The 24023-nt window shown below is 42.8% G+C and overlaps 9 protein-coding genes across 9 annotated transcripts; 7 read left to right on the plus strand and 2 right to left on the minus strand.

Annotated features, from left to right (window-relative positions):
• Positions 1–852: 852 nt before the first annotated feature.
• Positions 853–2066, minus strand: V2V93DRAFT_363578 (uncharacterized protein). Its single transcript, XM_066908637.1, has 2 exons — positions 1835–2066; positions 853–1763 (listed from the first exon to the last, which is right to left on the minus strand). The coding sequence occupies exons 1-2, from the start codon at positions 1872–1874 to the stop codon at positions 1009–1011; spliced, it is 795 nt and encodes a 264-aa protein (XP_066767655.1). The 5' UTR covers positions 1875–2066; the 3' UTR covers positions 853–1008.
• A 69-nt stretch (positions 2067–2135) lies between these two features.
• On the plus strand, positions 2136–3253 carry V2V93DRAFT_363580 (uncharacterized protein). Its single transcript, XM_066908638.1, has 2 exons — positions 2136–2992; positions 3047–3253. Exons 1-2 carry the CDS (start codon positions 2252–2254, stop codon positions 3209–3211), a joined length of 906 nt encoding a protein of 301 aa, XP_066767656.1. The 5' UTR covers positions 2136–2251; the 3' UTR covers positions 3212–3253.
• Positions 3044–4352, minus strand: V2V93DRAFT_108527 (type 2A phosphatase activator TIP41). Its single transcript, XM_066906740.1, has 2 exons — positions 3820–4352; positions 3044–3768 (listed from the first exon to the last, which is right to left on the minus strand). Exons 1-2 carry the CDS (start codon positions 4152–4154, stop codon positions 3258–3260), a joined length of 846 nt encoding a protein of 281 aa, XP_066767657.1. The 5' UTR covers positions 4155–4352; the 3' UTR covers positions 3044–3257.
• Positions 4281–5471, plus strand: V2V93DRAFT_363583 (uncharacterized protein). The gene has a single exon (XM_066908639.1). The coding sequence runs from the start codon at positions 4551–4553 to the stop codon at positions 5304–5306; it is 756 nt and encodes a 251-aa protein (XP_066767658.1). The 5' UTR covers positions 4281–4550; the 3' UTR covers positions 5307–5471.
• A 1674-nt stretch (positions 5472–7145) lies between these two features.
• Positions 7146–10325, plus strand: V2V93DRAFT_363587 (uncharacterized protein). The gene is made up of 4 exons (XM_066908640.1): positions 7146–7463; positions 7524–7687; positions 7758–7810; positions 7887–10325. The coding sequence occupies exons 1-4, from the start codon at positions 7299–7301 to the stop codon at positions 9905–9907; spliced, it is 2403 nt and encodes an 800-aa protein (XP_066767659.1). The 5' UTR covers positions 7146–7298; the 3' UTR covers positions 9908–10325.
• An 866-nt stretch (positions 10326–11191) lies between these two features.
• On the plus strand, positions 11192–13018 carry V2V93DRAFT_377890 (general substrate transporter; the record flags this gene model as incomplete). The annotated part of the gene is made up of 3 exons (XM_066911932.1): positions 11192–11555; positions 11630–12603; positions 12656–13018. The coding sequence occupies 3 exons, from the start codon at positions 11192–11194 to the stop codon at positions 13016–13018; spliced, it is 1701 nt and encodes a 566-aa protein (XP_066767660.1).
• Positions 13019–13975: 957 nt separating this feature from the next.
• Positions 13976–15929, plus strand: V2V93DRAFT_363592 (Sodium/hydrogen exchanger family-domain-containing protein). Its single transcript, XM_066908641.1, has 2 exons — positions 13976–14181; positions 14242–15929. The coding sequence occupies exons 1-2, from the start codon at positions 14092–14094 to the stop codon at positions 15667–15669; spliced, it is 1518 nt and encodes a 505-aa protein (XP_066767661.1). The 5' UTR covers positions 13976–14091; the 3' UTR covers positions 15670–15929.
• Positions 15930–16078: 149 nt separating this feature from the next.
• V2V93DRAFT_377892 (uncharacterized protein) lies at positions 16079–18229 on the plus strand (the record flags this gene model as incomplete). Its single annotated transcript, XM_066911933.1, has 1 exon — positions 16079–18229. The coding sequence occupies one exon, from the start codon at positions 16079–16081 to the stop codon at positions 18227–18229; it is 2151 nt and encodes a 716-aa protein (XP_066767662.1).
• A 2084-nt stretch (positions 18230–20313) lies between these two features.
• Positions 20314–23645, plus strand: V2V93DRAFT_363601 (OPT oligopeptide transporter protein-domain-containing protein). The gene is made up of 3 exons (XM_066908642.1): positions 20314–20683; positions 20744–23481; positions 23561–23645. Exon 2 carries the CDS (start codon positions 20745–20747, stop codon positions 23325–23327), a length of 2583 nt encoding a protein of 860 aa, XP_066767663.1. The 5' UTR covers positions 20314–20683; position 20744; the 3' UTR covers positions 23328–23481; positions 23561–23645.
• The last annotated feature ends 378 nt before the right edge of the window (positions 23646–24023 follow it).

Raw genomic sequence — 24023 nt, forward strand, 5'->3', positions numbered from 1 at the left:
AGAGGGGCACGTGCCACACAGAGTCAAGCCACATCGCATCCGTGTCACCCCAACTACTGTGTTTACTAGTGCTAATCTCCGCAATCTGGTTATTGACTCTATTCAATCTCTCTTTTCTCAATATCTCTCCGATGGGGCGAGAGTATAATCAATACATGTTATATTGATGCGCAATATCGATCCACTGAATGGCAATAACCCGCCTGACTCCACATCGAGTCTATGTGAGCCTTCAACTGTGATTACTTGGGCTCAGGAGCATTGTAATTCGTCTGACCATAATGATAGCGCAAGTGCTACTCGCATCGGCTCATCCGGTATCTGCTCTCTATACACTCAAGGATCTTGCAACGTCTCGAGATTTCTGAATGATTTCAATCTAAAGGCACAAATAAATCTGACAAGCAATGCGTCAGACCTAACTTGCCTTTCTTTATTTCTGAGCTATCTCGACGGTGCTGCTTTAATATGGGCAAAAACCTACATTGATAAAGAGATTTCCAATAACGGCTCCGACTGGATCAGTAAACCTCGTCTTTTTAATGACTTTCTTTCTGAATTTAGCAATATATTTGGCGATACGATAAAACCAGCACCCTCACGGATTTATACCTCACAGCAAGAAGGAGAATCAGCTAGAGATTATTTAGAGCGCGTTACATATCACATCGGCAGCATTGATCAAAGAAATTTAAAACTTGTCGATTCGTACGTTACTGGTTTACTGCCAAGCACTTACGCCGCCTATAAAAAGAGCTACATTGACGTTGCCGATTATAAAGAAAATGCTAATGAGGTAGCGAAGATTGCGGATAATATTTCTCATTTGCAGGAAATGTATAGAGTTTGGAAGAACAGGTACAATATAAATCGGGAGGAATGGGTAGATATGGATGACTGACAAGAGTAGGATAATACAATTCTTGCCGGAGATCTGCAAACGCATACAGATCCATTTTTGAGCTATTTGATCTGTAGTTCAGATACATGACTATTATACTATATCATTTAGATATCCGCCTTCATGCGACGCTTATACTCGCTCGGAGTCTCAAAACCCTCCGTGCTTTGCCACACACCCACTCGTTTCTTTTTTGCATGATCCTCAAGCATTTCGTACTGCTTTCGTGTCGTACCGAAACTGGCATTTCGGTTACTTTCGTACACAATCGCCCATCCCGCCTTCAGCATCTCTGCAGACACATCTCGCGGACCCAGAATTGTCCATACTGTGGCCTTCCCTACTGCACGCTGATATTGATCAAGTAAATCTAATCTCACCGTAACGCGCTTTCCGAGTACATAACTTTTCAGCCACTGCTTTGCCTCCGTACTGTATCTCTGTCCAGGATGACCAAAAGATGCACACTCGGGGGCATCAATCCCACATAGTCTAATATGTATTGTCTCACTCGAAAGTTTTGGCTGAGCAGCCCGCTTCTTCAACGGACGGCCCGTAAAAACAAGACTTTTCCAAATCGAAGACGGCTTCGGTGCTGCAGCACGCTGCTTTGTTTCTTTAGGGTGAGTTGCGGTGCTTGAGCGCTTCCATATGCGCTGATATGGTATTGGTCGCGCCCATCCCCATCCCGCTAATATTCCACCGGGTGTATGATAAAGACGAAAATTGTCAGCATCTCCGACACTGACAACGCGTCCTCTAATCTTTCCTTGACGGTGATATAGTGCTGTAGGAATGTCAAGTGCTGTTTTGTACCGGCGAAAGAAGCGCGAGTATATAGCAAAGGATCCGCATATTGTGCCTGTCAAAATAATTGTAGGAGCAAGAACTTCAGGAGATATCATATTGCACTGTTCTGTTTGTGAAACATACTCAAATTTGCGAAGCTGACTGAGTTCATCATCGTCATCATCGCCTATTGATGATTTGTTGATATGCCCACGCAAATCGGGCATATCATGAACGGAGTGGTAAAAAAACTTCCACATTACTCGCTATATACCCACATTAACAGCTAACATTGCACCAGCATCAGATGCCAAATTAATTTGTAAGAGCGAATTTTCCTAGGAGTTAATTGTCTAGAGTTTATTGATGAATGTGCCGTTTGTTTAAAGGTTAAGAGAGCCAGGTACATGCACCAAATTCCCTAACCCAATTATACTATGTTCCCCTCCAGATGAGACCGTGGTCAAGTTAAAAGGGAAGCATCAGAATCCAGTACATTCTGGCAATATTATCAGCTGCATACGTCCACGATCAAGGGAGCATAAGAATAAACATTTCACAATGGTTGATACCATTGAATTGCTGAGATCGGTTCATAAGACTTCGTCTTTCCTTACTATGACGCCGGCTGAACTTACTGACGTTTATGATAAATCTTCAAATCTCATTACATCCGGTGTCGCAGCTCGAAAACTGGACTCTAGTGAAATATTTTCGTTATACGAGCTGCACTTCAACTTATCATTACTGACGTCTCATGATGTTGAGGCTTCAGCAATTTTGACGACTCTCACTGACCGTTTTGGGACAGAATCACCCCGGGTTGCCGTCCTCCAGGCGTTATATATTGAAGCTACAGATTCTTTGGCCAAGGCACTTGAGTATATCGATAGCCGTCCTGAAACTGAAACGGGAGCTTGGAAGCGTCGAATTGCTATATTAAAGACAACGGCCTCATCGGCTTCGTCTGCTGTCAACGTGCAGTATGTGAATGAGTTATTGAAATTGGTTGACCACGTTCCATCTGATGCAGAGGCTTGGTCAGAACTAGCACAGGCATATATTGAAGCAGGGATGTACTCGCAAGCTCTTTTTGCGTTACATGAAGTGCTACTACTTTACCCGCTGGCATACAACATCAACGCACTTGTCGGAGAGACTACGCTCAAATTTGCAGCTAATCTACAGGCTCAAGGGTCAGCTGCGCCAGCTGAGGAGAAGTTGATTGAGGCGACCAAATTTTTTCTTAGGGCAGTGGAGTTATGTGAACATTATGTTCGTGGATGGGCAGGTGTCTTAATTGTATGTATACTCGAAGGCAAAAATATATTGCAAACTAACGCTTTTGCCTTATAGGGAAGCACACGAATTTTACAGCAATCTAAGTCCACGGTTGATCTAAAGTTGTATAAAATGATAAAAGATATGGCGGCCAAGCAACTTCAAGAAATTGTGAAATCAAAGGATGCGCGCCCAGAGGATCTTGCGGCAGCAGAGATTTTGTTAAAAAATTACAAGTGATTTAAGATGAGGTTTAGTTTTATTCAGCTGTAATATAGATGCATATTCAGTTTATTACTGGTATAGTAGATGTCTCTGTAAATGTCTCCACAACTGGTAATTGCTCAGCCACCCAGTTGGCATCTCGGAGATATAGGCCTAAATCTCCTGCGGAATGCCTGATTTTTCGTTTAACATTTTCGTAAGAATCCTGCTTGACGGTATACTCTCTTAGGATCTTATTGTCGGCAAATTCTATGAACAGTCGCGTGTCTCGTATTCGAAAGAGAACATCGTCGACACGCATAAAAAATCGGCAAAGTAAAAATAACCTCTCCTCCATAACTCTTATTTTGACACTAACTATAGTAATACCATTATCGCCTAATTCATCTTCGAACAGAACGACGTCGTCAAAGAAAAGAATGGGATCAGGTCTGCGAAGCCTGCCTAGTGGGATAGTTTCTGAGGTGCGTTCAAATGAGACTAGGCTAGATGCAGGTGTGCCTTGATACGATGTTGTGTACGTCCAATCAAATGGTTTGACTACCTGATGAACTTCACCGCTAGACTTCTTTCTTTATTTGTCGGGTTAGATTGCAAATGAAGGGCTCGAGGGCGTTACATACTTGTCATTCATCCACGCGTCAGAGTAGGCGACTTTCACAAGCCCGCCCTGTGGGTTTCCATGCTTCGCAACCAAATCAAGCGCGTCTATTGCATTGAATCCTAAGCTCCAGCCACTCTTGTGTGCAACAACAATATAGTTATTGCCGAAAATCATTTCAGGCATTGGGATAGTCAGTCTCTCAGTCGCTCGCTCGATCTCGTTTGCGCTCATTATTGGTTTTTTAGACGAATATACAGACCATCCCAGTCTTGACACAGCCGGTGCGCCCAAAGCCGAGACATTGAAATGGTATAATGGATCGGAATCCTGCGAAGGGAATTGATATCCCGTCATTTTGCTCTTGCGACTTGTATAAATTGTGGTTGTGTTTGGGACTGTCGAAGAGATGTAACGAATTAAGGTTAAACGTTATTGAATAGCGTTGCTAATTCAGTGTCAGTCGGAGCGAATAATGATGGTCTCTTGACTTGACATATTTCTGATTTTATGACTGTGAATTCAAGTAGCAGGAAGATTTATTTACTAGAATTAGCATTAAAAGTAAAGTAATGATTTATTACTTAATATCTCGATGAATATCATTGTCACACGTGCTGTGGGAGGCAATGTGATAAATAGGATGACGTATGTCTCGCCTACGGCTCATATTTAAATAGAGACTCGGCATCGCGTTTAAACAAAGAATTTATATACTTTTCTATCTTATTCCCTACTATTATTTTGGACGACATGACTTCTGTGGTTGTCTCTAATATCTCTCCTGATGTCACAAAGGAGCAGATCGAAGGCTTTTTCTCGTTCTGTGGCAAGATCAAGGATACCGAGATTGTAAGTGCAGTAACGCCTGCCGGCGAGAAATCTCTTACCGCACGAGTGATATTTACCGAAGAAGAGGCGGTGAGCACCGCACTTCTATTGACCGATACGCCTTTGGGATCGAGAAAGGTTGTTGTCGAGAGCGATAGCGATGTTGCGCCGCGCCAGGCTAAAGAAAACACGTCTGATACAGATGATCATGCTTTTGGAGATGTTCCCCAAGAAGCAAAACCCAAGGCTGCCGTTCTGGCAGAGATTATGAGTCATGGTTATAAGCTCAGTGACAAGGCTCTTCAGCGTGCAACCGAACTTGACGAGAAGCACGGGATTTCGTCGCGGTTTTCAAAATTTCTGTCGGATATGGACAGCAAATACGACTTGTCCAATAAGGCTGCATCTACTGCTCACGCCGCCGACGAAAAATATAGTATTCGCGAGCATATTCAACGTACGCAGGGTGTATTGCATCGTTACTTTGAGAAAGCTATGGATAACCAGGCTGGCGGTCAGGTTCGCAAATTCTACGCCGATGCGAGCAAGACAGCGGCTGATATTCATAATGAAGCCAAAAGGCTAGCTGCAATTCGTGAAGGTGAAGCAAATAATGGAAGTGCGATTGATGATCCGCAGAAGGAGGACAAATTGTCTGGTGAACATACGGATGCGTAAGCTAAAGGGCTAGTTGAAATATGCCAACTCGTTCGGCTTATGTAAATTGCTATTTTTTTTTTCGCGTTTGCTCTTCGGTGATCTGTAACTTTATATATTCGATCTTGAATATTTGAAATGGCTAATTCGAATAATTAAATATTGATGGGTTGTTGAAATATTGCATATGCTTTCTTCACAGGTGTCGTAGTCCCATACAATGTAGCACTTGTATGATGTCAAAGGAGAGATTACGAAGCAACCCAATTTGATTTGACTTGAAACTAAATTTAAAACACTCGTTAATATGAGATCTACTATGCGAAGAGATCTTAAGCAGCAAACGATGTTCAATAAGTAGTCTGGTTTCATAACATAACCCAATGTTTTTTATCAGATCGAATTCGAAGTTTATTGTGCAACCAAGGTGTGAGCGCTCCAGATTATAAAGTTTGCAGAAAGCTAGGCTGCCAAAAAAGACAAAAAATAGTAGATAACATCTCAACTGCTGGCGATTTCATAAAAGTATCTTGTATGTCGATTTGTCTTTTTTTTTGCACTTTTTTTTTTAGTGCTGCTTACAGTATATAACAATATTGACGTTCTAATAGCAACTCCATTTCTAGAAGACAGATATGAGCAGAAAATACTGGAGGATAGTTGCTGCTGAGTTTATACAGCATTTGTGTTTGTAACTGAAAATGTAAACAAGAGAACAGCACTGCGTCTTTTTCTTGTCGCATCATTACGAAACTAAAAAAGAGCAAATTGCACGACGAGGCAAGATGACTCGTCCGGGAGCTCGAACCAGGACCGTATCTCACAGATAAGCCAAAATCCTAGAAACAAAACCAAAACCCTGATAGCGCTCACAAACTGTGACAGGTCACTTCTTGCTCCTGTCAAAGGCGAATTGGAGAATTGAAAGTGCTTGAGATAGAGTAAAGCAACAGATAATGAAATAAAATAAAATGCCCTGTATTTACGTGTGCACAGCATAGTGTACGCATGTATAAAGCCCGTTCGCATCAAGTTACGTCATATTTCACAGAGGAAATTGGTGGCTTGCCGCACGAGGAGCGAGAAGATATTTATAAACGCAGCATCAGATAGCTTATCTACAGCTGCTGCCATTAGCTACATGGCGATTACAGAAGAACCTTGATGGCACCACTTAATACCACTTGATGGCTGTCGGTTTATCGGTACTAATCAGTTATGGACAAAACTTGTTCGGCGTCGGACCATGCTGAGTTCATACCTCGTCCGCCTCGATGCTCATTGGCTATGCTCATTGGCCACCCCGCGCCAACTGCCTCAGAGTCAGCGGCGCGCGGTCGAGACCACGAGCATCTGACAAAGAAAGGCAGACTGTAGATTGTCAGCTTATCCGGATTTAGGCTGCTAATAATGCCTTTTGAATCTCACGAGTTCTCTCTGAGAGTGCGCGCTGCTGCCTGCGCAGACCTTTTACGCTGCTAGAGAAAGAGCAGACTGATAAAGCTCTACTACAAACTCCGTCGGCGACTTGTATTTATCTACTGCTAAACGTAGCTTCTGGTTCTGCGAGCCTAATTAGGAATGGCCCGCAATCTGCATATGCTCAAAGCGGCAGTCGAGCTCAGACTAGACAATATTCTGAACCAGGTCCATTGCCTGAGATTTCACAAATAGCTCAAACAGCTCCAGTAATAGTTTGTGTTGAGTATCTAGAATTTCCCAATTAGCTCGTCAAAAGACAAAAATAAAGACACACATGGATTATTCACAATAATTATCGTAGCCAGTAATGGAACTTTCCTGGTCAAGCGTTGAAAATTATAGAGTACCATATTGGGCCGGTTCGGGTTTGGGGCTTTCGGTGGCGCGCTGGTTCAATTGATTTTCAATCTCGAGCTCGTCCAGGCTGCGCCTTCTAAACACATCCTTTCAACTTCATTTACCGTCCATTATTTTCTCCTGTTTTCTTCGTCTGCCTATTGTCATCAACCCTTTTGCTTTCACGGGTCAGCGATGCGTTACGGCTATGTTCTCGCTCAGTACTCTGTTCCCGAATGGAAAGCATATGCCGTCGACTACGATGAGTTTAAAGAGCTCATTAAAAACACAGTCGTTCTTGGAGCAGGTGTAGGAAACGAAGACATCATCTACGCCGCTCTCTCGGAACAGATTGATCGAGTATGCCTCAATGTCTGGCATCTTTTTAGACTATATCCGGTTTCATTAACTCTTGCATAGGTAAATATATTTGTGCGATCAAAAGCTGGCGAGCTCGACCGGAGGATTCGTAACTGCAACAAGGCTGTCGAGGTTATCTCAAAGCAAGATGCCGCCCGCACCTATCCCGTCTCGAACGCTCAGAGGCAACGGCCTATTTTACGAATAGAGTCCGAAATCGAGTCGTACGCTCTCTCCTTCATCTGTGCTAGCTACCCTTAGTTGAATGATTATCTAACATTATTCGTCAAACAGATTATATCATGAGCTGCAGTCCCTTGCTCGTTTCGTCAGCTCCCATAAGATAGGTATGTCGACAGCTTTTTGAGAATTCACGCTCTGATTTTCATTTCTTTTGTTTTATGCTGACTGAATATCGCATAGCTTTCCGTAAGCTTGTCAAAGCGTATAACAAGCGGTCGCAGACATCTTCTCTATCGTCTCGCTTCTCCGTCATCATCGACAACCCAAAATCTTTTGCAAAACGTGACTTTACGCCTCTTATTGTCGAGCTGTCCTTTCTATATGATCTTGTCCGTCGCTATTTTCAGTCTTCATTGCGTTTCTTTTCTCAGTCGCATTCCACCATGGGAGATCTTGATTTTGAAGCTTCCAGTTCTATCGCCCCAAATTCTCTGTCATTTTGGGTGCATGAAGACAACTGTGTCGAGCTAGAGGTTTACTTACTTAAATATCTATCAATTATGCCAAACGAGTCCTTCTTTCGTCGAAATATCTCTGAGTACGAAGTTCACTCTGATACTCGAATGGTATATCTCAACTCTGATAACGCTTTGGAGAATATTTTGTCTATCAAAAAATTTAGCGACGAGGTTTCGAAAATCGTGGCCGATGTTGACATCGAAAGCGCTGAAGCAATACTCTGCACACCCGGCGGAGCATCCCTGACTGGCAAGAAAAAATTCATCGAAAGCATAGTCAACTCATCTGCTTCCCAACAAGAGATTCAGCAACTTGACAGTATTGGTAAGTCAGTGGTCGGATGGCTAAAGAAAAATAACGCAAAGCCCTCCATACTTGTGGGTGCAAAACGGGTCCGTTACGAGCAGATTGGAACCAGCGGATCTACAGTATGGGCCTCGTTGGACAGCTCTATAAAATATCGTACAATTGATTCTGCCACTGGTTGGACTGATCTCGGCTCTGCCAGAGACTATTCATCGTTCCCTTATTCAGTGCTTGAGATTCGCTGGCAAGGATCAGAGCCTAAATGGCTTTACGATCTGAAGGCCTCGCATACCGTGTACGAGGTCAGTGGTTTCAATTATTTCTCCCATGCAGCTTGTATGCTTCATTTGTCGCAGCAGCAGCCGACTTGGCTTCGTCTTCTTGTCGAAGACATTCATAAACTTCCAAAGCAAAGCATGCGTCTACGATTAAAATCTCGGAAGACATCTTCCGGGAAATGCCATGCTCAAGTCTCCTCATCGTCTTCTTCTTCTTCAGCTACGGTTGAAGGAAATAGTAGTGTTGAAACACCGCCTGAAAATATGCCAATAACAGTTGCTAACGCATCTGTAAGCGGTCTACGGCATAATTCTACAACACCAGTCGGCCAGCGTGCCAGCTCCATTATTTCTTCTATCTTTTCTGCTCGTGCAATATCACCCTCTCCCGCTCCTGAACGCCGAAAGGGTCCGTCAGCAGAAGCAATTCGAATAGCACAACTTGGCCGTGGTCGCATTAATCGCGGCAGACAGACCTACAAGCCTTCTGATCGTCGTCTGACAATTATGCATCACGAGAATAATGAAAGTCGATACTGGAATGAATTTGATCATCCTGATGACGATGATGAGGCAACGTTCTACGTCGATGTCGACAATTCCACCAGCGATTCTGGTACTTTGACTAAGCTATCAGATTGGTCTAATAGTATTTGGAGTCGTGTGTCCAAAAAGGTGCAGTCAATCAGCGATATAATCGAAGAATCTCCTTCTCGTCGTGCAGCAAATGATGCAGAAAGGGAAGGGTTGTTACAGAGTAATGACCATGATGCTGATGTCGTCGCATCTCACATATTTTCCACACCTAGTGATCTGGAGTCCGGTGGCCGTCCGCAGTCAATTCTCGGCTTTCACGATACTATATCATTAGATCGTGCCCTTACAATGTTTTATGCCGTCTCGTTTAGTATTTCTTTGGTTCTTGTCGGCATTTTGGACGGTATCATTTTTGTTGGACAGCACTCTGCTGCGCCAGTGTATGTCTCGATGCTTGCATCAATCGGTTTAGTATTTGCAGAAATGATTGCTTTAGCTGGTGTTACCGCCTACCTTTGGCGGCACAGTGTGCCAGGCGCTTTGCATCAAATTATCGTTTTCTTGGCCATGCTCACCATTGTCTGCGGAGGCGTTGGTGGAGTGCTGGTTATTTTGTTTTAGATAGTACGCTATTACTTTGTTTTTGCGCACATGAGATGACCGTCTTGACGTGGAAACAGTTTGGACAGTCAAATTTTTTCCGCATTCGCATACCCGTTTTAGATATTTTTGTTGGTTGTGGTTTTGAGCTTTGTTTTTCGCTTTTACATTCTTAGAGGTCTATTTTCTCTGTATCATGATGTTATAAACTTGGTGTATATTATGTTATCATTGTCGAGGTGTTTTTCATTCCTTTTATTTTGCATATCATGAAGTTACTCATTCATTTCTTCAATGATTATTCATTTGTATTCGGTTGTCTGATGTGGAAGGCGCGTTTGGCTCTTCGCCAGGCCATTTTATGTCGAGGAGGGGTGTGAACTATAATAAATTATCAAAAGAATGAAAATCTCATTCATATTCTCTTGACTATATCGCCTATAGCTAGTCATTTTTTGAGAAATATTTCTGATTATAAGCATGGTAAATTTTGACATAAATGCTACTATTCCAAAAAGAGCAAGCAACAGCGAAGACTGCGAATGTAAATATGCTTCCAAATTATACAGACAGGCAGTTAAATTTCAAGAAAAAAAAATCTTTTGAAGTGCACAATTATTTGAAATAATCTAGCCACTAAATATTTACAATTATTACTCTAAGGAATTTCTTATCTCAGGAGAGATATAACAATCTGGCAAATCAGACTGAATTTGTTGCTGTAAATAAATTTGCTGAAGCGATATAAATAATAAATAAATAAAACATGAGCCAATTAAGATATTTATTTGCGTCGCCGGAAACCTACTGGTTGGCCTGAGTAGGCCCGATGAGTAGAAGGCGGATGCGGAGTTTTGTTTCTCACAAAAATGCTATCGTAAGATCTAATAATACAACCAATGCCTAGATGTATACTTACTGCGCATAAAATATTCTCCAATTCACTGCTGGCCTCTTTAGTTAGTCTTCGGATAAAACTAGGACAGTTGGTGTGCCATAACATGTAGCTGCATCAGAACAGTAGCCGAGAGATTAACTTCTTAATTGCGAATATAGTGGGGGTGATTAGAACTTACGATAAAACGATAAGCTAGGCGCGCTTAACAGTACGTTTTTTTCCGACCACACTGAGCACTAATATTTCAGAGTCCGGTAGGACAAGCAGGATTATCAGTATTTAATTGTCGCACTTACTGGGTTCTTTTTGTTTTGTTTTACCTTGTCAATTATTTTTTATAAGGGCGTGTGTACTATACCCCTTCACTGCATATACCGGTCCCGGCGCAAGCGCAACGTAAACATAGCATGGCGCCTTTATTCGAAAAAGGGTCTTTAGGCCCCTCAATACTTATTGGCGCTTTTACTACTGTCGGAGGCATCCTTTATGGATATGACACAGGAATTATTGCGGGAATTCTAGCCATGGACACTTTTAAGGAGGATTACGGCAAACCGGACCCGACACATCCAGGCAGCTTTTACCTTCCTTCTGCACGCAAGTCGCTTATTGTATCAATATTGGCGGCAGGACTGTTCTCAGGTGCATTTTCAACTGGTTATCTGGCTGATCGGAAAGGCCGGCGAAAAGGGTTGATTGTAGCGTGCTTGGTTTTCATGTTTGGAGTTTCAATGCAAGTGGCGAGGGTAAGCATAGAGCTATTTGCTTTAGGTGTGTTGTGTTACCCATTTGATTTTTCCCCTCAAGAGGTTTAGATTACAACAGTGATACTAACTTAGATGAAGGTCGTTTTGTTGCAGGATTTGGAGTCGGATCTGTTTCATCACTTGGGCCGCTCTACCAGGCCGAGATTGCACCCAAGCACTTGCGAGGTGCTATCACAGCAGGCTACCACACGGCAAAAACCTTAGGAGTTCTTATTGCTTCACTTGTTGACAATGGATCTAGAAATAGAGATGGTAAATCTTCATACCTCATTCCGATTTATCTACAGTTTTTGTGGGCAGCAATTCTTGTTACCGGCTTTATATTTTTGCCGGAGTCTCCTCGATTTTTGGTTAAGCAAGGACACATTGGATCGGCACGGAAAGCTTTAGCTACGATCAGACATCAAGATGAAGACAATATTTCGATCTCGATGGAGCTTGCCGAAATTGAAGCAGCGGTTGAACTTGAGCAATCGCTGAGCAACGTGAAACTAAAGGACTGCTTTGGAAAAGAAAATAGGCAGCGTTATCGAATGATGATTGGCCTAGTGGCGGGTGCAATGAGCCAGCTTGTGGGAGTGAATTTTATCAAGTATTTCGGCACTGATTTCTTTCTACAGGCTGGAGTCACAAACTCGTTCCTAGTGTCCATAGCCACTAATCTTGTCAGCTTTTGCATGACACTGCCTTCTCTATATCTGGTTGAACGACTAGGAAGGCGTCCATTTTTAGTTGTGGGCTTATTCGGATGTTTTGTAACGCAATATGTCATAGCCGTCACTGGTCTTGTCTTTGGTCGTGAATCTGAGATTGCAAAGAAGATTTTAGTCAGCTTCACTATATTGTATATTGCAGTCGAGTCCTGTGGAGCAGGACCGCCATTACTTGTTGTTATGGGAGAAACATTTCCTCTCCGAACGAGAGCTAAGAGTCTGGCGCTCTCGATTGGATGCGATTACGTGTTTAACTTCTTCATCTCTATCTCAACTCCATTTCTGGTTGATAATTCCCCGGGTAGCTTAAATCTGGGAACTTCTGTATTTTTCATTTGGGTAAGTTATTTGATTTGCGGTTCGATTTATAGTTTATTTACTCGTATTTTAGGGTACGGCAAGTTTATTAGGCTCACTTTTCGTTCTTCTCTTTGTGTACGAAACGAAGGGATTGACATTAGAGCAGATAGACAGCTTGTATATGACTTGTCCTTCTGCTTGGCATTCGTCGTCATTTGTTCCAGAGACAAATCTCCTAGATAACGGTCTTTCTGACGACGAAATCGCAGTACTTAATGAGCAGGGAAATATTCGTATTGGCAAGAATGACTTGGTGGACTCGATTACACTTGCGAGTGTAGATACAAACGGGCTTCACGATACCGATGCGGAGAGTATAGATGTGGATCAGGTGTTCGAGGAAGGAGAGGGAGATCCTCTACTTCATAGTTTTAGACGGGATAGAGACGATTGAGTGTATGTGCGTAGATGATTTATATATTATGAAGTTTTGTTTCTTATCGCCAGCGTTTAAGACTGTGGACATTTGAAACTGTGGACTGTATATCATTAATGACTTGATATATGCTAAAGCAAGGGGCTTCACGCGAAGGCCAGAGAGAACATGCTGTAATAAGTGGTTTACAGGCCAGACAAACTTTGCACTTCGGGCTTGGCAGCCCTCACTTGAGTCAATTAGAGAATTCAGCCTGGCAATTGGCAAGAGAGACGTAGCTGAAATTGAAACAAAGCATCATTCATCTTGGCAGTGCAGATCGAGTGTTGGAGGAGGTAGGGAATTTAGTTTACGTTAGTGACAACCGCTTAGAAATTTAAGTCTGTTTTGCAAGCCAAATTCTTTGGAGATCGGCATCATTGATGAGCGGGCTATTGATGTGACAAAAAGGCCTACACCGCGAGGACTATTCCAGTATAAAGTAAACAAGGAGTCGACGGGGTTGGCAGTCACGATCGCGTTCCTTGTTCCAGGGTTGTTTACTTGAAGCTACTTTGAGTTAGACGCGCGCCTACCATCCCTCTCTAACTGCCAACAATACAGGGCTGATATCGAAAATGGTGCAATAGAGACCAGCCAGTATTTATTAGCACTCATGCGAAAAACAAAAAAATAGTGTGATATAAATATAACTGTATGTTATTTGTGTAATTATATACAGAAGTTATATACAAAGACGTAACATGAACGCAAAAGCTCTCTTCAATGACGGTACCGTACGGTATGCCTCCAGCTCCTCAAGACCCATTGCATCTCCTTACCTAGGCCCACCAACCAGGCCTATATTTCAAAAAGCAGAGTTTAAATAGACAACGTATTTTCATCACAACAACCAAAAGTAGTAAAGTTAAGAAAGTTAAGTTGGCATTGGCACTAAACAGCTGTATGGCGTCACGTGAATCTATTTGCACCAGTGCGCCGACGGTGTGCGCACAAAAGTGAAACCCGTGCCAACGGCGCAGCAGCCAGGTTATAAGCAAAGCTCTCGGCAACCATTGCTCACCATCCAACTTTTTTTCCTCACTCGAGCTATGGCTGGGGCAGTTTCAACCAGCGTATTTAGCGGGAGAAATCCATCAGAATACGATTCTGCTGATCCACTTGTCTTGTTCATCATACAGGTATGTATTATCTTTTGACATTGTCTTTGGGACCAAATAACTAATATGCTCACTTGCCAGCTTGTCATTATCCACGTACTATGTCGACTACTTCAATACCCATTAGCCTACATCAGGCAACCCCGAGTTATCGCTGAAGTTATTGGAGGCGTTATACTGGGACCGTCAGTTATGTCCCGGATTCCTCACTTTAAGGAAAGAATCTTTCCCACCGAATCAATTGCCATGCTGACTCTTGTTGCTAATCTCGGTCTTGTTTTTTTCCTTTTCTTGGTCGGACTCGAGCTGGACTTATCTCTTGTTAAAAAGAATTTTAAGACTGCAAGCATAGTTGCATTCATGGGCATGGCTGTCCCTTTTGGTCTTGGTGTTGCCGTTTCAGTTGGCCTTTATCATCAGTTTTCGGGCGAGTCTGCAGAATCAGTGTCGTTTGGAATCTATGCACTTTTTGTCGGAGTTGCAATGTCGATTACTGCTTTTCCCGTCCTTGCTCGTATTTTGACTGAGCTGAAGTTACTGTCGTCTTATGTCGGTATAGTTGTCTTGTCAGCAGGCGTTGCAAATGATATCGTGGGTTGGTGTTTACTAGCGCTTACAGTTGCTCTTGTTAATGCATCGAGCGGAATTATTGTTCTTTACATTTTTCTTGTTGCATTCGGATGGGTAGTTGTTCTTTTCGTTTTAGTCAAGCCTCTTCTACTTTATGCCGCTAAGAAGACAGGAAGTCTTGAAGAACACTCGCCTTCTCAGTTTATGATTTTGCTTATATTTTTGGTTATAGTAGCATCTGCTTTTCTAACGGATGTTATTGGTATCCATGCAATTTTTGGAGCCTTTTTATCAGGAATGATCATTCCGGAAGATAAGGAGTTCCGAGCAGCGATAGCCGATAAGATTGAAGTCATTATTACTTTACTTTTCTTGCCTCTCTACTTTGTTCTTTCAGGATTAAACACTAACCTTGGATTATTGGACAATGGTATCACTTGGGCTTATACTATTGCTATTATTTGCATTGCCTTTGTGTCAAAGTTTGGTGGTGCGTCTGTTGCCGCCCGATACACCGGCCTGCAATGGCGCGAGGCTTCTGCCGTTGGCTCTCTTATGTCATGTAAAGGACTGGTTGAATTGATTGTGCTTAATGTTGGACTGCAGGCGGGAATTCTGAGTCAGAGGGTGTTCACGATGTTTGTCGTCATGGCACTCGTGCTGACATTTATGACCACGCCCCTGACATTATGGATATATCCCACATCCTATCAAGAAAAGATGAAATACTTTCATGACAGTGAAGTTCGCAGATCTTCTCGCGATGAAGAAAATGCATCGCGAGATGAGTTATCTGAAACTGGTGCATCGATAGCGGCACCTCGACAGTCTGCTGAAGAGGCAGAGCTTGAGATTGTACCGACAGTTGAAAAGGGTCTTTGGCGAAGGCAGCCTCTGAGACAGATGAAGGCTGCGATGAAGTTCCCACGTTATATTTAGTATTTTAGAGAGACAAGATGTGGTTAAGTGAATTGTTTGTTATCCGGATAATTCTAGTTTATGACTCATACCAACTAGCGGCATGCATTGTGATTTGTTTTATTATTTGAGGGTATCATATTTTTGGGAAATTTTTGGGATTCTTTTTGTGCTTCACATGTTTGAGATTGCATGACGCTTTCAAGATGATTTGTACAATGTATTTTTTTTTCTAGCTAGAGTTCAAACGTGATCAAGGCGATTTACCGCGATATAGGGACTAACTGAGTAAATCTGTGGCAGTTTATGCGGAATCCGGACCTCGGGGATGGCTCCGCATTTGGCTCGGGCCGCTAAGCGTTTTTCTGGAGTAGGAGTCGCTGCCCCGCACTCACGGAACTGGTCTACTTCACAGTAAAGTTCCGGGCGCATGGCCGACATTGCTCTTCGTCATCAGCTAGCAATGAATAACAAGAGGAAAATTGACGACGACAACGGCCGAGATAGCAGTGAGCTCAACAAACATCTCCGCGCGGTGGCTTCGCAACAGTCGGCTGCTAATGTATCTTCATTAGCAGTCGTGGCAGCAGCAGCAGCTGCTGCTGCCGCGGAAGAGTCCGACTCGGAAATGGAGCTAATTGGAGTGACTACCCGCAAGTCAAAGGCTTGTCCTGCTTGTCGGAAGCAGAAGATCAAGTGTATCATGCCGTCGGATGCTGAGGGTGGAGGTCCCCCTTGCAAACGATGTAAAGAGCGCGGCCTCCTATGCTCACCCAACAAGACACTACAAGCAATTGTGCAAGAGCAAGCGAAATGGAATACAAAAAATTTGAAGTTAATCAAACGGCTTTTTTTGGCGGTTAATGAGGCCAGAAGCGCTATGTCTCTCGAACCTGTCACGGCCGACGAACTTGGGGAGGATGGAACAATACTGAATCTGGGCAGCAGTGTAACTTCAGCTGTAGCTCAATCATCTACTACGGCATATAATTCTGCTTCTACTGCAGCTGCCATAAAGTCTGATGAGTTTGAGGAGGACGTCGACATCACTATTCCAACTCCAGAATCAGTTGCCTCAGCACCTATACAGTCCTTATATGAGATAACTCGCATACAGCGGCCATCAATACTTGCAGATGATAGCACAATTGTTGATATTTCTCTCTCTGGAATTGTTGAAAAAAATGATTTTATTTCTCGAGGTGTCGTATCTTCGGTAGAAGCAGAACGATTTGGAAGTCTTTATCTTAAACGACTAGATCATTATTTTTTTGGCCATCTTGCCAAAAAGTATAGCACACTTTCTGGGTTGCGGAAAAGCTCGACAATGCTTTCACTTTGCGTGGTTACTGTTGGGGCTCTACATGATCCAACAGGCAGTGAAGCATATGAGAAATTAATCCGGGAGCTCAAGTCATTAACCGCCTCTTTGATGTTTCGCCCGAGGCTTGGGCCTGAAGACGTGAGAGGAATTTGCATTGGAGCCTACTGGCTTTCCGATCTGGGATGGATGTTATCGGGTCTGGCTATAAGAAAAGCTATATCGTTATACTACCACAAGGACCATTTGTCTCTTTCGGGTGAGAATGATACTCATGACGCCTTTGTTCATTCTCAATTATGGCTGTTCACATTCTTATGCAATGAGCAAATATCGGTGTTGCAAGGTGTTCCACCATCTGGAGTAACACGGGACTTCGTTCAATGGCAGCAGCATATGGCGTCACAATTTGCATCGGATGCCGACCGAAGGTGCGTCTCTCATATTGACCTTCTTTTTATACTATCCCGCGTGCGTGAACTTTACGGATTGGATACCACTCGTCCAATACCTGAGATGCTGATTCCTCAGTTGCGAGAGTTTAACACCCAGGTAGATCGCTGGGCTAGTAGGTGGGCTGGAAAACTTGCCGTCAACGACATCTTGGGAAATTTCCCTGGTGAAGCAGTTCGAGTGCATTATCATTTTGCAAAATTTTACGTATGCTCTCACGCATTTCGGGGTTTGCGTACAGCAGACTACTCTGATAGTGATAGCCCAGAGACCTATTCATCTCCCTCTTCTCTCCCGGGAGGTAGCCTACTGACACCAGATTTACATGAACTTGGAGTCACGGCTATCTCGACTGCCTTCGGGATTCTGGAGGCATTACTTGACTCTCAGGAGCTACAGGCGGGACTAGTTGGTGTCCCTCATTACTTTCACACGATGTATGCTTTTGCCGCTGTCTTTCTGTTAAAAGTGTGCACCCGATATCGCCAGCACATTAAAGTGGATCGTAGTCGTGTCTTCTCCACAATCGACAGAGTCATCACGGTGTTTTCTTCCTCATCCTGTGCGCGTCAGCACCTAGTGTTACGGATCGTGCGGGGCCTAAGAGAGATGCTTGCACGCTGCAAAAAGATTGAACCTGGAGCCAGTGGTATAAATACACCTGTTCTCGCAGTTGATGGTCGTGCAGTCAATGTTGGAAATTTGTTGGCGTTATCGGAAGCTGTTGGCGAAATTCCTTTAGATTTGGAAAATTTTGATTTTTTGAGTGCCATGCCGCCAAGCTGGCCTTCGGACTTTAATCTGTGATGTACTGATTAAGGACGCTCGTCAACAGATTATTTTGTAATCATAATTTTATCCAAGGGATTGGTGCTGGTAATCAAATCTCAGCTGTCTAAGATTAATCGTTGTATGCTTCGAATACGTAGCTCCATCAGTAATAAACCTATAATGATCACGCAATTGTTGATGATTTTCAGGTGAGAGATTCTTTTAGAGATTTTAGTGCAATGAACGCCATTTACGCTCTCTTCTCAAAACTCAAACCGCGTATGCTATTTTTTGTTGCCTATCTTCTCGATAATGAAACGCCAAGACTAAAATTTTATGAGATCAAGAAGATTACCGTATAATCACATCTTCCAGCTAAATACCTAAAACGGTCAAGAGTCAAAATCGAAAGTCAAAATCAAAATATCAGACTGTCAGTTGTTGAGACTTGTCTGTCAGTTATTGATATTAGCGTGCTTTGCATGAAATTTAAGCAAGACCGCATCCTGATTGTGATATTTTCCCGCTCGACTAACTCATCAAGATATTACTGGGCGTCCGTATCGCAAGAGTTTTCTTTTTCTTTTTCTGTTTTGTTTTCGTTTTTGTTTTGGAAAGTAGCTCACAGATCAGTATGTAAAATAAACTAAAGCATCTTGTCTATTTGATATGCCAAAATAATTTTTGGTGGCATCTTGACTACAGCATCCAAAATAGCAACACATGCGACTACATTCTGGCTTAATACACGGTATATATCAAGAGTAGTCCACGGCAGAATAGTCCGCGCAAAATGTGAGCGCATACATATAAAGCTTCCCTTGAGATGAAGAGGTAAGACCAGGTACAATGTCTCACTTTAGTTATCGGGGAACTCATGTTACTACCAGATAACTCGAAAGAATGATGCACGCTTCATAGCACCCCACTGGGGCAAATAGCAACTTTTGAATCGTGTGTTTATTGGTGTTTTTATCAACGCACGTTATAGATGGGAAATTCAATCCAGATTCTCAATTTTTAACCATATCTACCATACTGAGCATGAGATATTCAGGAGTCAGAGTCTTGTGTGGCTGTCTCAAACCCAAATAATCAAAACTGTCCACTACTACTCGCGCTTTAATTAACGCAGCAGTCTGCTTCGGAAAATACAATACGGTTAATAACTGTAGTACTATCAAACAGTTTAGGGGAGGGGGACAGTACTGAGACCAGCCGAAAGTCCTTCCACTTGAATTTTAGCTTATCTTGTTGGTAAGGTTTCGGATGTTTATGTTCGTAGTAGCTGTTTCCACTTGCAAATTAACCGGAAATCAGCCCGGTCTAAGAGCTAAATGAAACGTCGTACCGGCCGTTTGCCGAGAAGTTCAAGCAGCCGATTATCAGACGCACGCCGTAGAGAGTGAATCATCTGCGATAAGCTTGTGCGATTGGCTCGATTGAGCCGATAACACTTATTACAGGGGAGGATCTCGGATAGATTTCTGATACTGAAACAAGATAGCTAAAACAATACAGTTATATAATACATCTAACTTCTCGATAGCTAACTGGACTGCGCAAGGCCGAGCGAAGTTGCGCATTTTGGTCGAGAGAGTGGGGCCGAGCTTCGGCAGTGATAGGACGTGGTCTGTGAGGAGCGGCGGCGGTACTCGAGCCCCAGGGACTCTGCCTGTGCGGTGCGCTTAACTTTTATTTGAGCCAAACATTTTCTTAGATGTGGTGAATAAGACTCGTTATCAGAATCAATTATGGCGAGTTTATGGGCACTAGTATATGAACCGTGTAGCAAGTTACTACCAAGCGATTGCTGAGGGTGTTATCGGTACAACCAAGGACAACTGCGGCGTGCATAGTCTTATCTTCAAGAATCTCGACAAGCTCCCATCAAGCCCGAGCGGATCGGAGTTTTTGCGCTCAGTACCGCATCATTGATTAACTTGCTGGATACTGAGCAATAGTATATATAAATGACATTTTTGGTAGACAATTGTTTCTAATACTATATAAATTTTCTGAAGAGCGCCTGTCAAAGGCTTGCCTAGATTGTGCCATCGCATGTGATAACGAAACTACATAAGGTGGAACCTCAGCGTTGTGACCTATGACAGCATCCCACTTCAAGAAGAAAATTTCATAATTTTGATGAAACTTTTATACAATTCGGCCAAGATTTGTTAAGAGGTTTTCAAAATTCTAATCTAATCAGTCTCGTTGTAATTTGTAGATACTTATAGCGGACTGTTTCAGATTACAGTAGGGCACCTTATACCCATATAAAGTATATGCCGTCTAATCAAAGTGGATTGGCAGGTACCTCTCTGACTACGATTGGTATCTGACTCGCCCAGCATTGCCCGCTGTATATGTCACTCTCTTGTCGATATCCTATAAATGGCGAGATATCGCCACATTTGTCTCGCTTATATATCAGTTCCTTCTCCACCTTGGGATATAGTAACATTTTCGATTGTGCACAGGGAAAAGGTACGCCATCATATTATTTGACACGGACTTATACATAGTTGTTAATTTTGAACATTAAAGCATGGCTGAATGCGACTATGACTATGACGAGAAGCGTATGGTAGATGAGAAGAAAAGTCTTGCGAAGATCGAGGTCCACGAGACCGGTGAGATTGTTGACGCAGCTGAACGATCTCGAATTATTGATCGTATCAAGTTCATGAACAAGGTGGGCGACACCGTTGACGAGGATCCTCTTGCCGATGCAGCCTCTCACTTCATCTATGACCGCCTCATAGAAATGACCTTGGATGAAGCCATTCATGTTCTTACTAAAGCGTATGAGGTGCACTACGACGATGTCAACTTCCCTTCTGAGGTACTTGTCCGTATCGAGAAGATGCTGCAAGGGCGCGAGTCGTACGGCTCAAATGAGGATGATTTTGAGCTTGACTGTAAACTCGAAGCTGTGGTAATCAAGTTCCATTCTCCTTACCCCGAAGTTCGTGCAGTCACCGATCCGTTTGATGATCCTACCATTCCAGTCGAAACATTTCGAGCATACGTGCTTGGTGCCATATGGGTTGCCATTGGCTCATTTGTGAATGAGTTCTTTTACGAGCGCCAGCCACGTCTCAACCTTGCAGCAACTGTGCTCCAACTGTTTCTGTTTCCCTGTGGAAAACTTGTTCAGCTGTTACCCGACTGGGGATTCACCTTCCGTGGAGTCCGTTACACTATCAACCCTGGTCCATGGACTCATAAAGAGCAAATGCTATCAACAATTATGGTGTCCGCTGCTTCACAGATGTCAAACTTCATGTCTTTTACGGTAGCTATGCGTTCTGAGAAGTTTTTCCATCTTAGCTGGGTCAATTTCGGTTTTGTGTTTCTAACAAATGCATCGTCTCTGTTTTTCGGCTACGGACTCGCAGGTCTGGCTCGCAAGCTAGCAATTTATCCTGTCAAGGCTGTGTTTCCTACAGTCTTGCCTGTTCTAGCCCTAAATAGAGCTTTGCTACTTAAAGAAACCAAGACATCTATAAATGGCTGGACAATCAGTCGCCAGAAGCTTTTTTTTCTTACTTTTACTCTTTCGTTTATCTATTTCTTTATTCCTACCTATTTATTCAAGGCTCTATCGACCTTCAACTGGATAACATGGATTGCTCCTCATAGTGTGAAAACTGCTTTGGTTACAGGCTCTTTCCTTGGAATGGGAATCAATCCAATCTCCACCTTTGACTGGTCAGTCATCAACTATAGTACGCCTTTGGTTCTGCCTTATTTTGCATTTATAAACAAGTTTGCAGGTGTCATGCTTGGAGGATTTGCGTTGATGGGACTGTATTGGACAAACACTAAGTTTACTGCTTATCTGCCTCCTAACGCAAACAGTATCTATGATAACACTGGTGCGACATACAATTTGTCAAGGATTCTTGATAGCTCTGGACATTTTGATTCCGCTAAGTACGTTGATTATTCGGTTCCTTACATGACAGCTGGTCATTTGGTTGGTACAGGAGCTCTCTGGGCTTTATATACCTGCGCATTCACTTATATTTGCATTTCGGAGTATAAGCTGATTATTCATACTGGAAAACTCTTTTACAATGCACTCCGTCACCCTTTTGCAAAAGCATTTGATGATTTTGACGATCCCCATTCTCGAATGATGAGAGCATATCCAGAAGTTCCTGACTGGTGGTATCTGGCAACGTTCATCATTGCCGGCGCTATTGGAATCATCACAATTGCGGCGTGGCCTACTACAGTACCTGTTTGGACAGTGCTCGCCATTTTTTTCTTTAATATCGGCATGTATATTCCAACTGTTATCATCTACTCAATGACAGGCTATGCAATGGGATTTGGCGCTTTCTCCGTAATTCTTGCTGGCTACATGGATCCGGGCAACGCAGTTACAAATATGATGGTGCGTATGTGGGGTTACAATATTGACGAGCAGAGTGAAACATTTATTGGCGATCAGAAGATTGCTCATTATGCCAAACTTCCGCAGCGCGCAGTCTTTAGAGCTCAGTTGGTTGCGACTCTTATTCAGACATTCGCTACTCTTGGAGCTGTTGAAGCACTGTTCAGCACGGTTAGCAACTTCTGCTCTCCGACTCAACCTGATAAGTTTATCTGCGCGTTTCCTCGTACCGTGTACTCCGATGCAATTATGTTTGGTGTTATTAACCCTGAGCGTGTACTTTCGACTCTCTATCCGGCATTGAAGCATTGCTTTTATATCGGTCCTCTGACTGCAATTCCATTTGCAATCATAAAATTGAAATGGCCCCAAAAAGTGAAGTATATTTTCCCGCCATTGATCTGGGGTGGTTCGACCTTCTGGGGATCAACTTACAACTATACTTACTATATCGGCGGTTTTTACGCTGCGACCACGTTCATGTTTTACATCAGACGGTATCATACTGCTTGGTGGACAAAATATAATTATATTTTATCATCTGGATTGACAGCCGGAGTAGCATTTTCAGGTGTCGTCATTTTCTTGGCCCTGCAGTATACACAAACGTCTTTGAACTGGTGGGGAAACAGCGTTGTAAGCGCCGGTGTGGACTACGCCAGAACTGCGTCGCTTTTAGAGATTCCTGCGGAGGGATTCGGATTGCAGGTCGGAGAGTTCCATTAATACTTGAGTATTTTTTTTGTCCGTTTTAACGTTACTTCTATGAAACATGTTCAATATATGAATATGACTATTGAGTGAATCTTGTAGATATTGTTTTCAAATATGAAGCGTGTACAAAACTCCCAACGTTGCAGGTAAATCTAAAATTTCTACAGTAAGTTGGTATATGGGTATGGCCGATCGTTTGACGGTGAAGCATCCAGAATATTTCATAAAATTCTAATATAATCAAGCAAATGAGTTTAAATAATGCAGTTTTCTGGGAGGACTGCTAATTTTTTTGAACTTATGGTGCCGAGTCTCCGACAGGTGCATGAAAGATATAGAAATGATATCTAGCGCAATTTTTACTCAGAAACTCTTCTGAAAATTTACAAAAAAGTAATGACTGGAGTCGAATATTCGTGCTAGTATGGAACATTTGATTAAGAGTCCATCAAAGAAGCAACCATATTTACGTTTGTCGTTTTTCGGCTTAATGCTTTTTTTATTATAATGATAGGTGATTCCAGTATGACGAATAGAAAACTAATTAATAAAATGCAAGCGCTCTTAATTCAGCAAATAACATTTATGAGCGGTGATATACAAGTCACAATCCAATGAAATTAGTGCAGCTGTTGAAGCTCTTAGAGTATATATATATATATGTATATATGTATGTATGTATCTTGTAGGTGGCTAGAAGCGTCTACT

The sequence above is a fragment of the Kockiozyma suomiensis genome (genome assembly GCF_038497685.1).
Source record: "Kockiozyma suomiensis strain NRRL Y-17356 unplaced genomic scaffold V2V93scaffold_2, whole genome shotgun sequence".
NCBI classification, from domain to species: domain Eukaryota; kingdom Fungi; phylum Ascomycota; class Lipomycetes; order Lipomycetales; family Lipomycetaceae; genus Kockiozyma; species Kockiozyma suomiensis.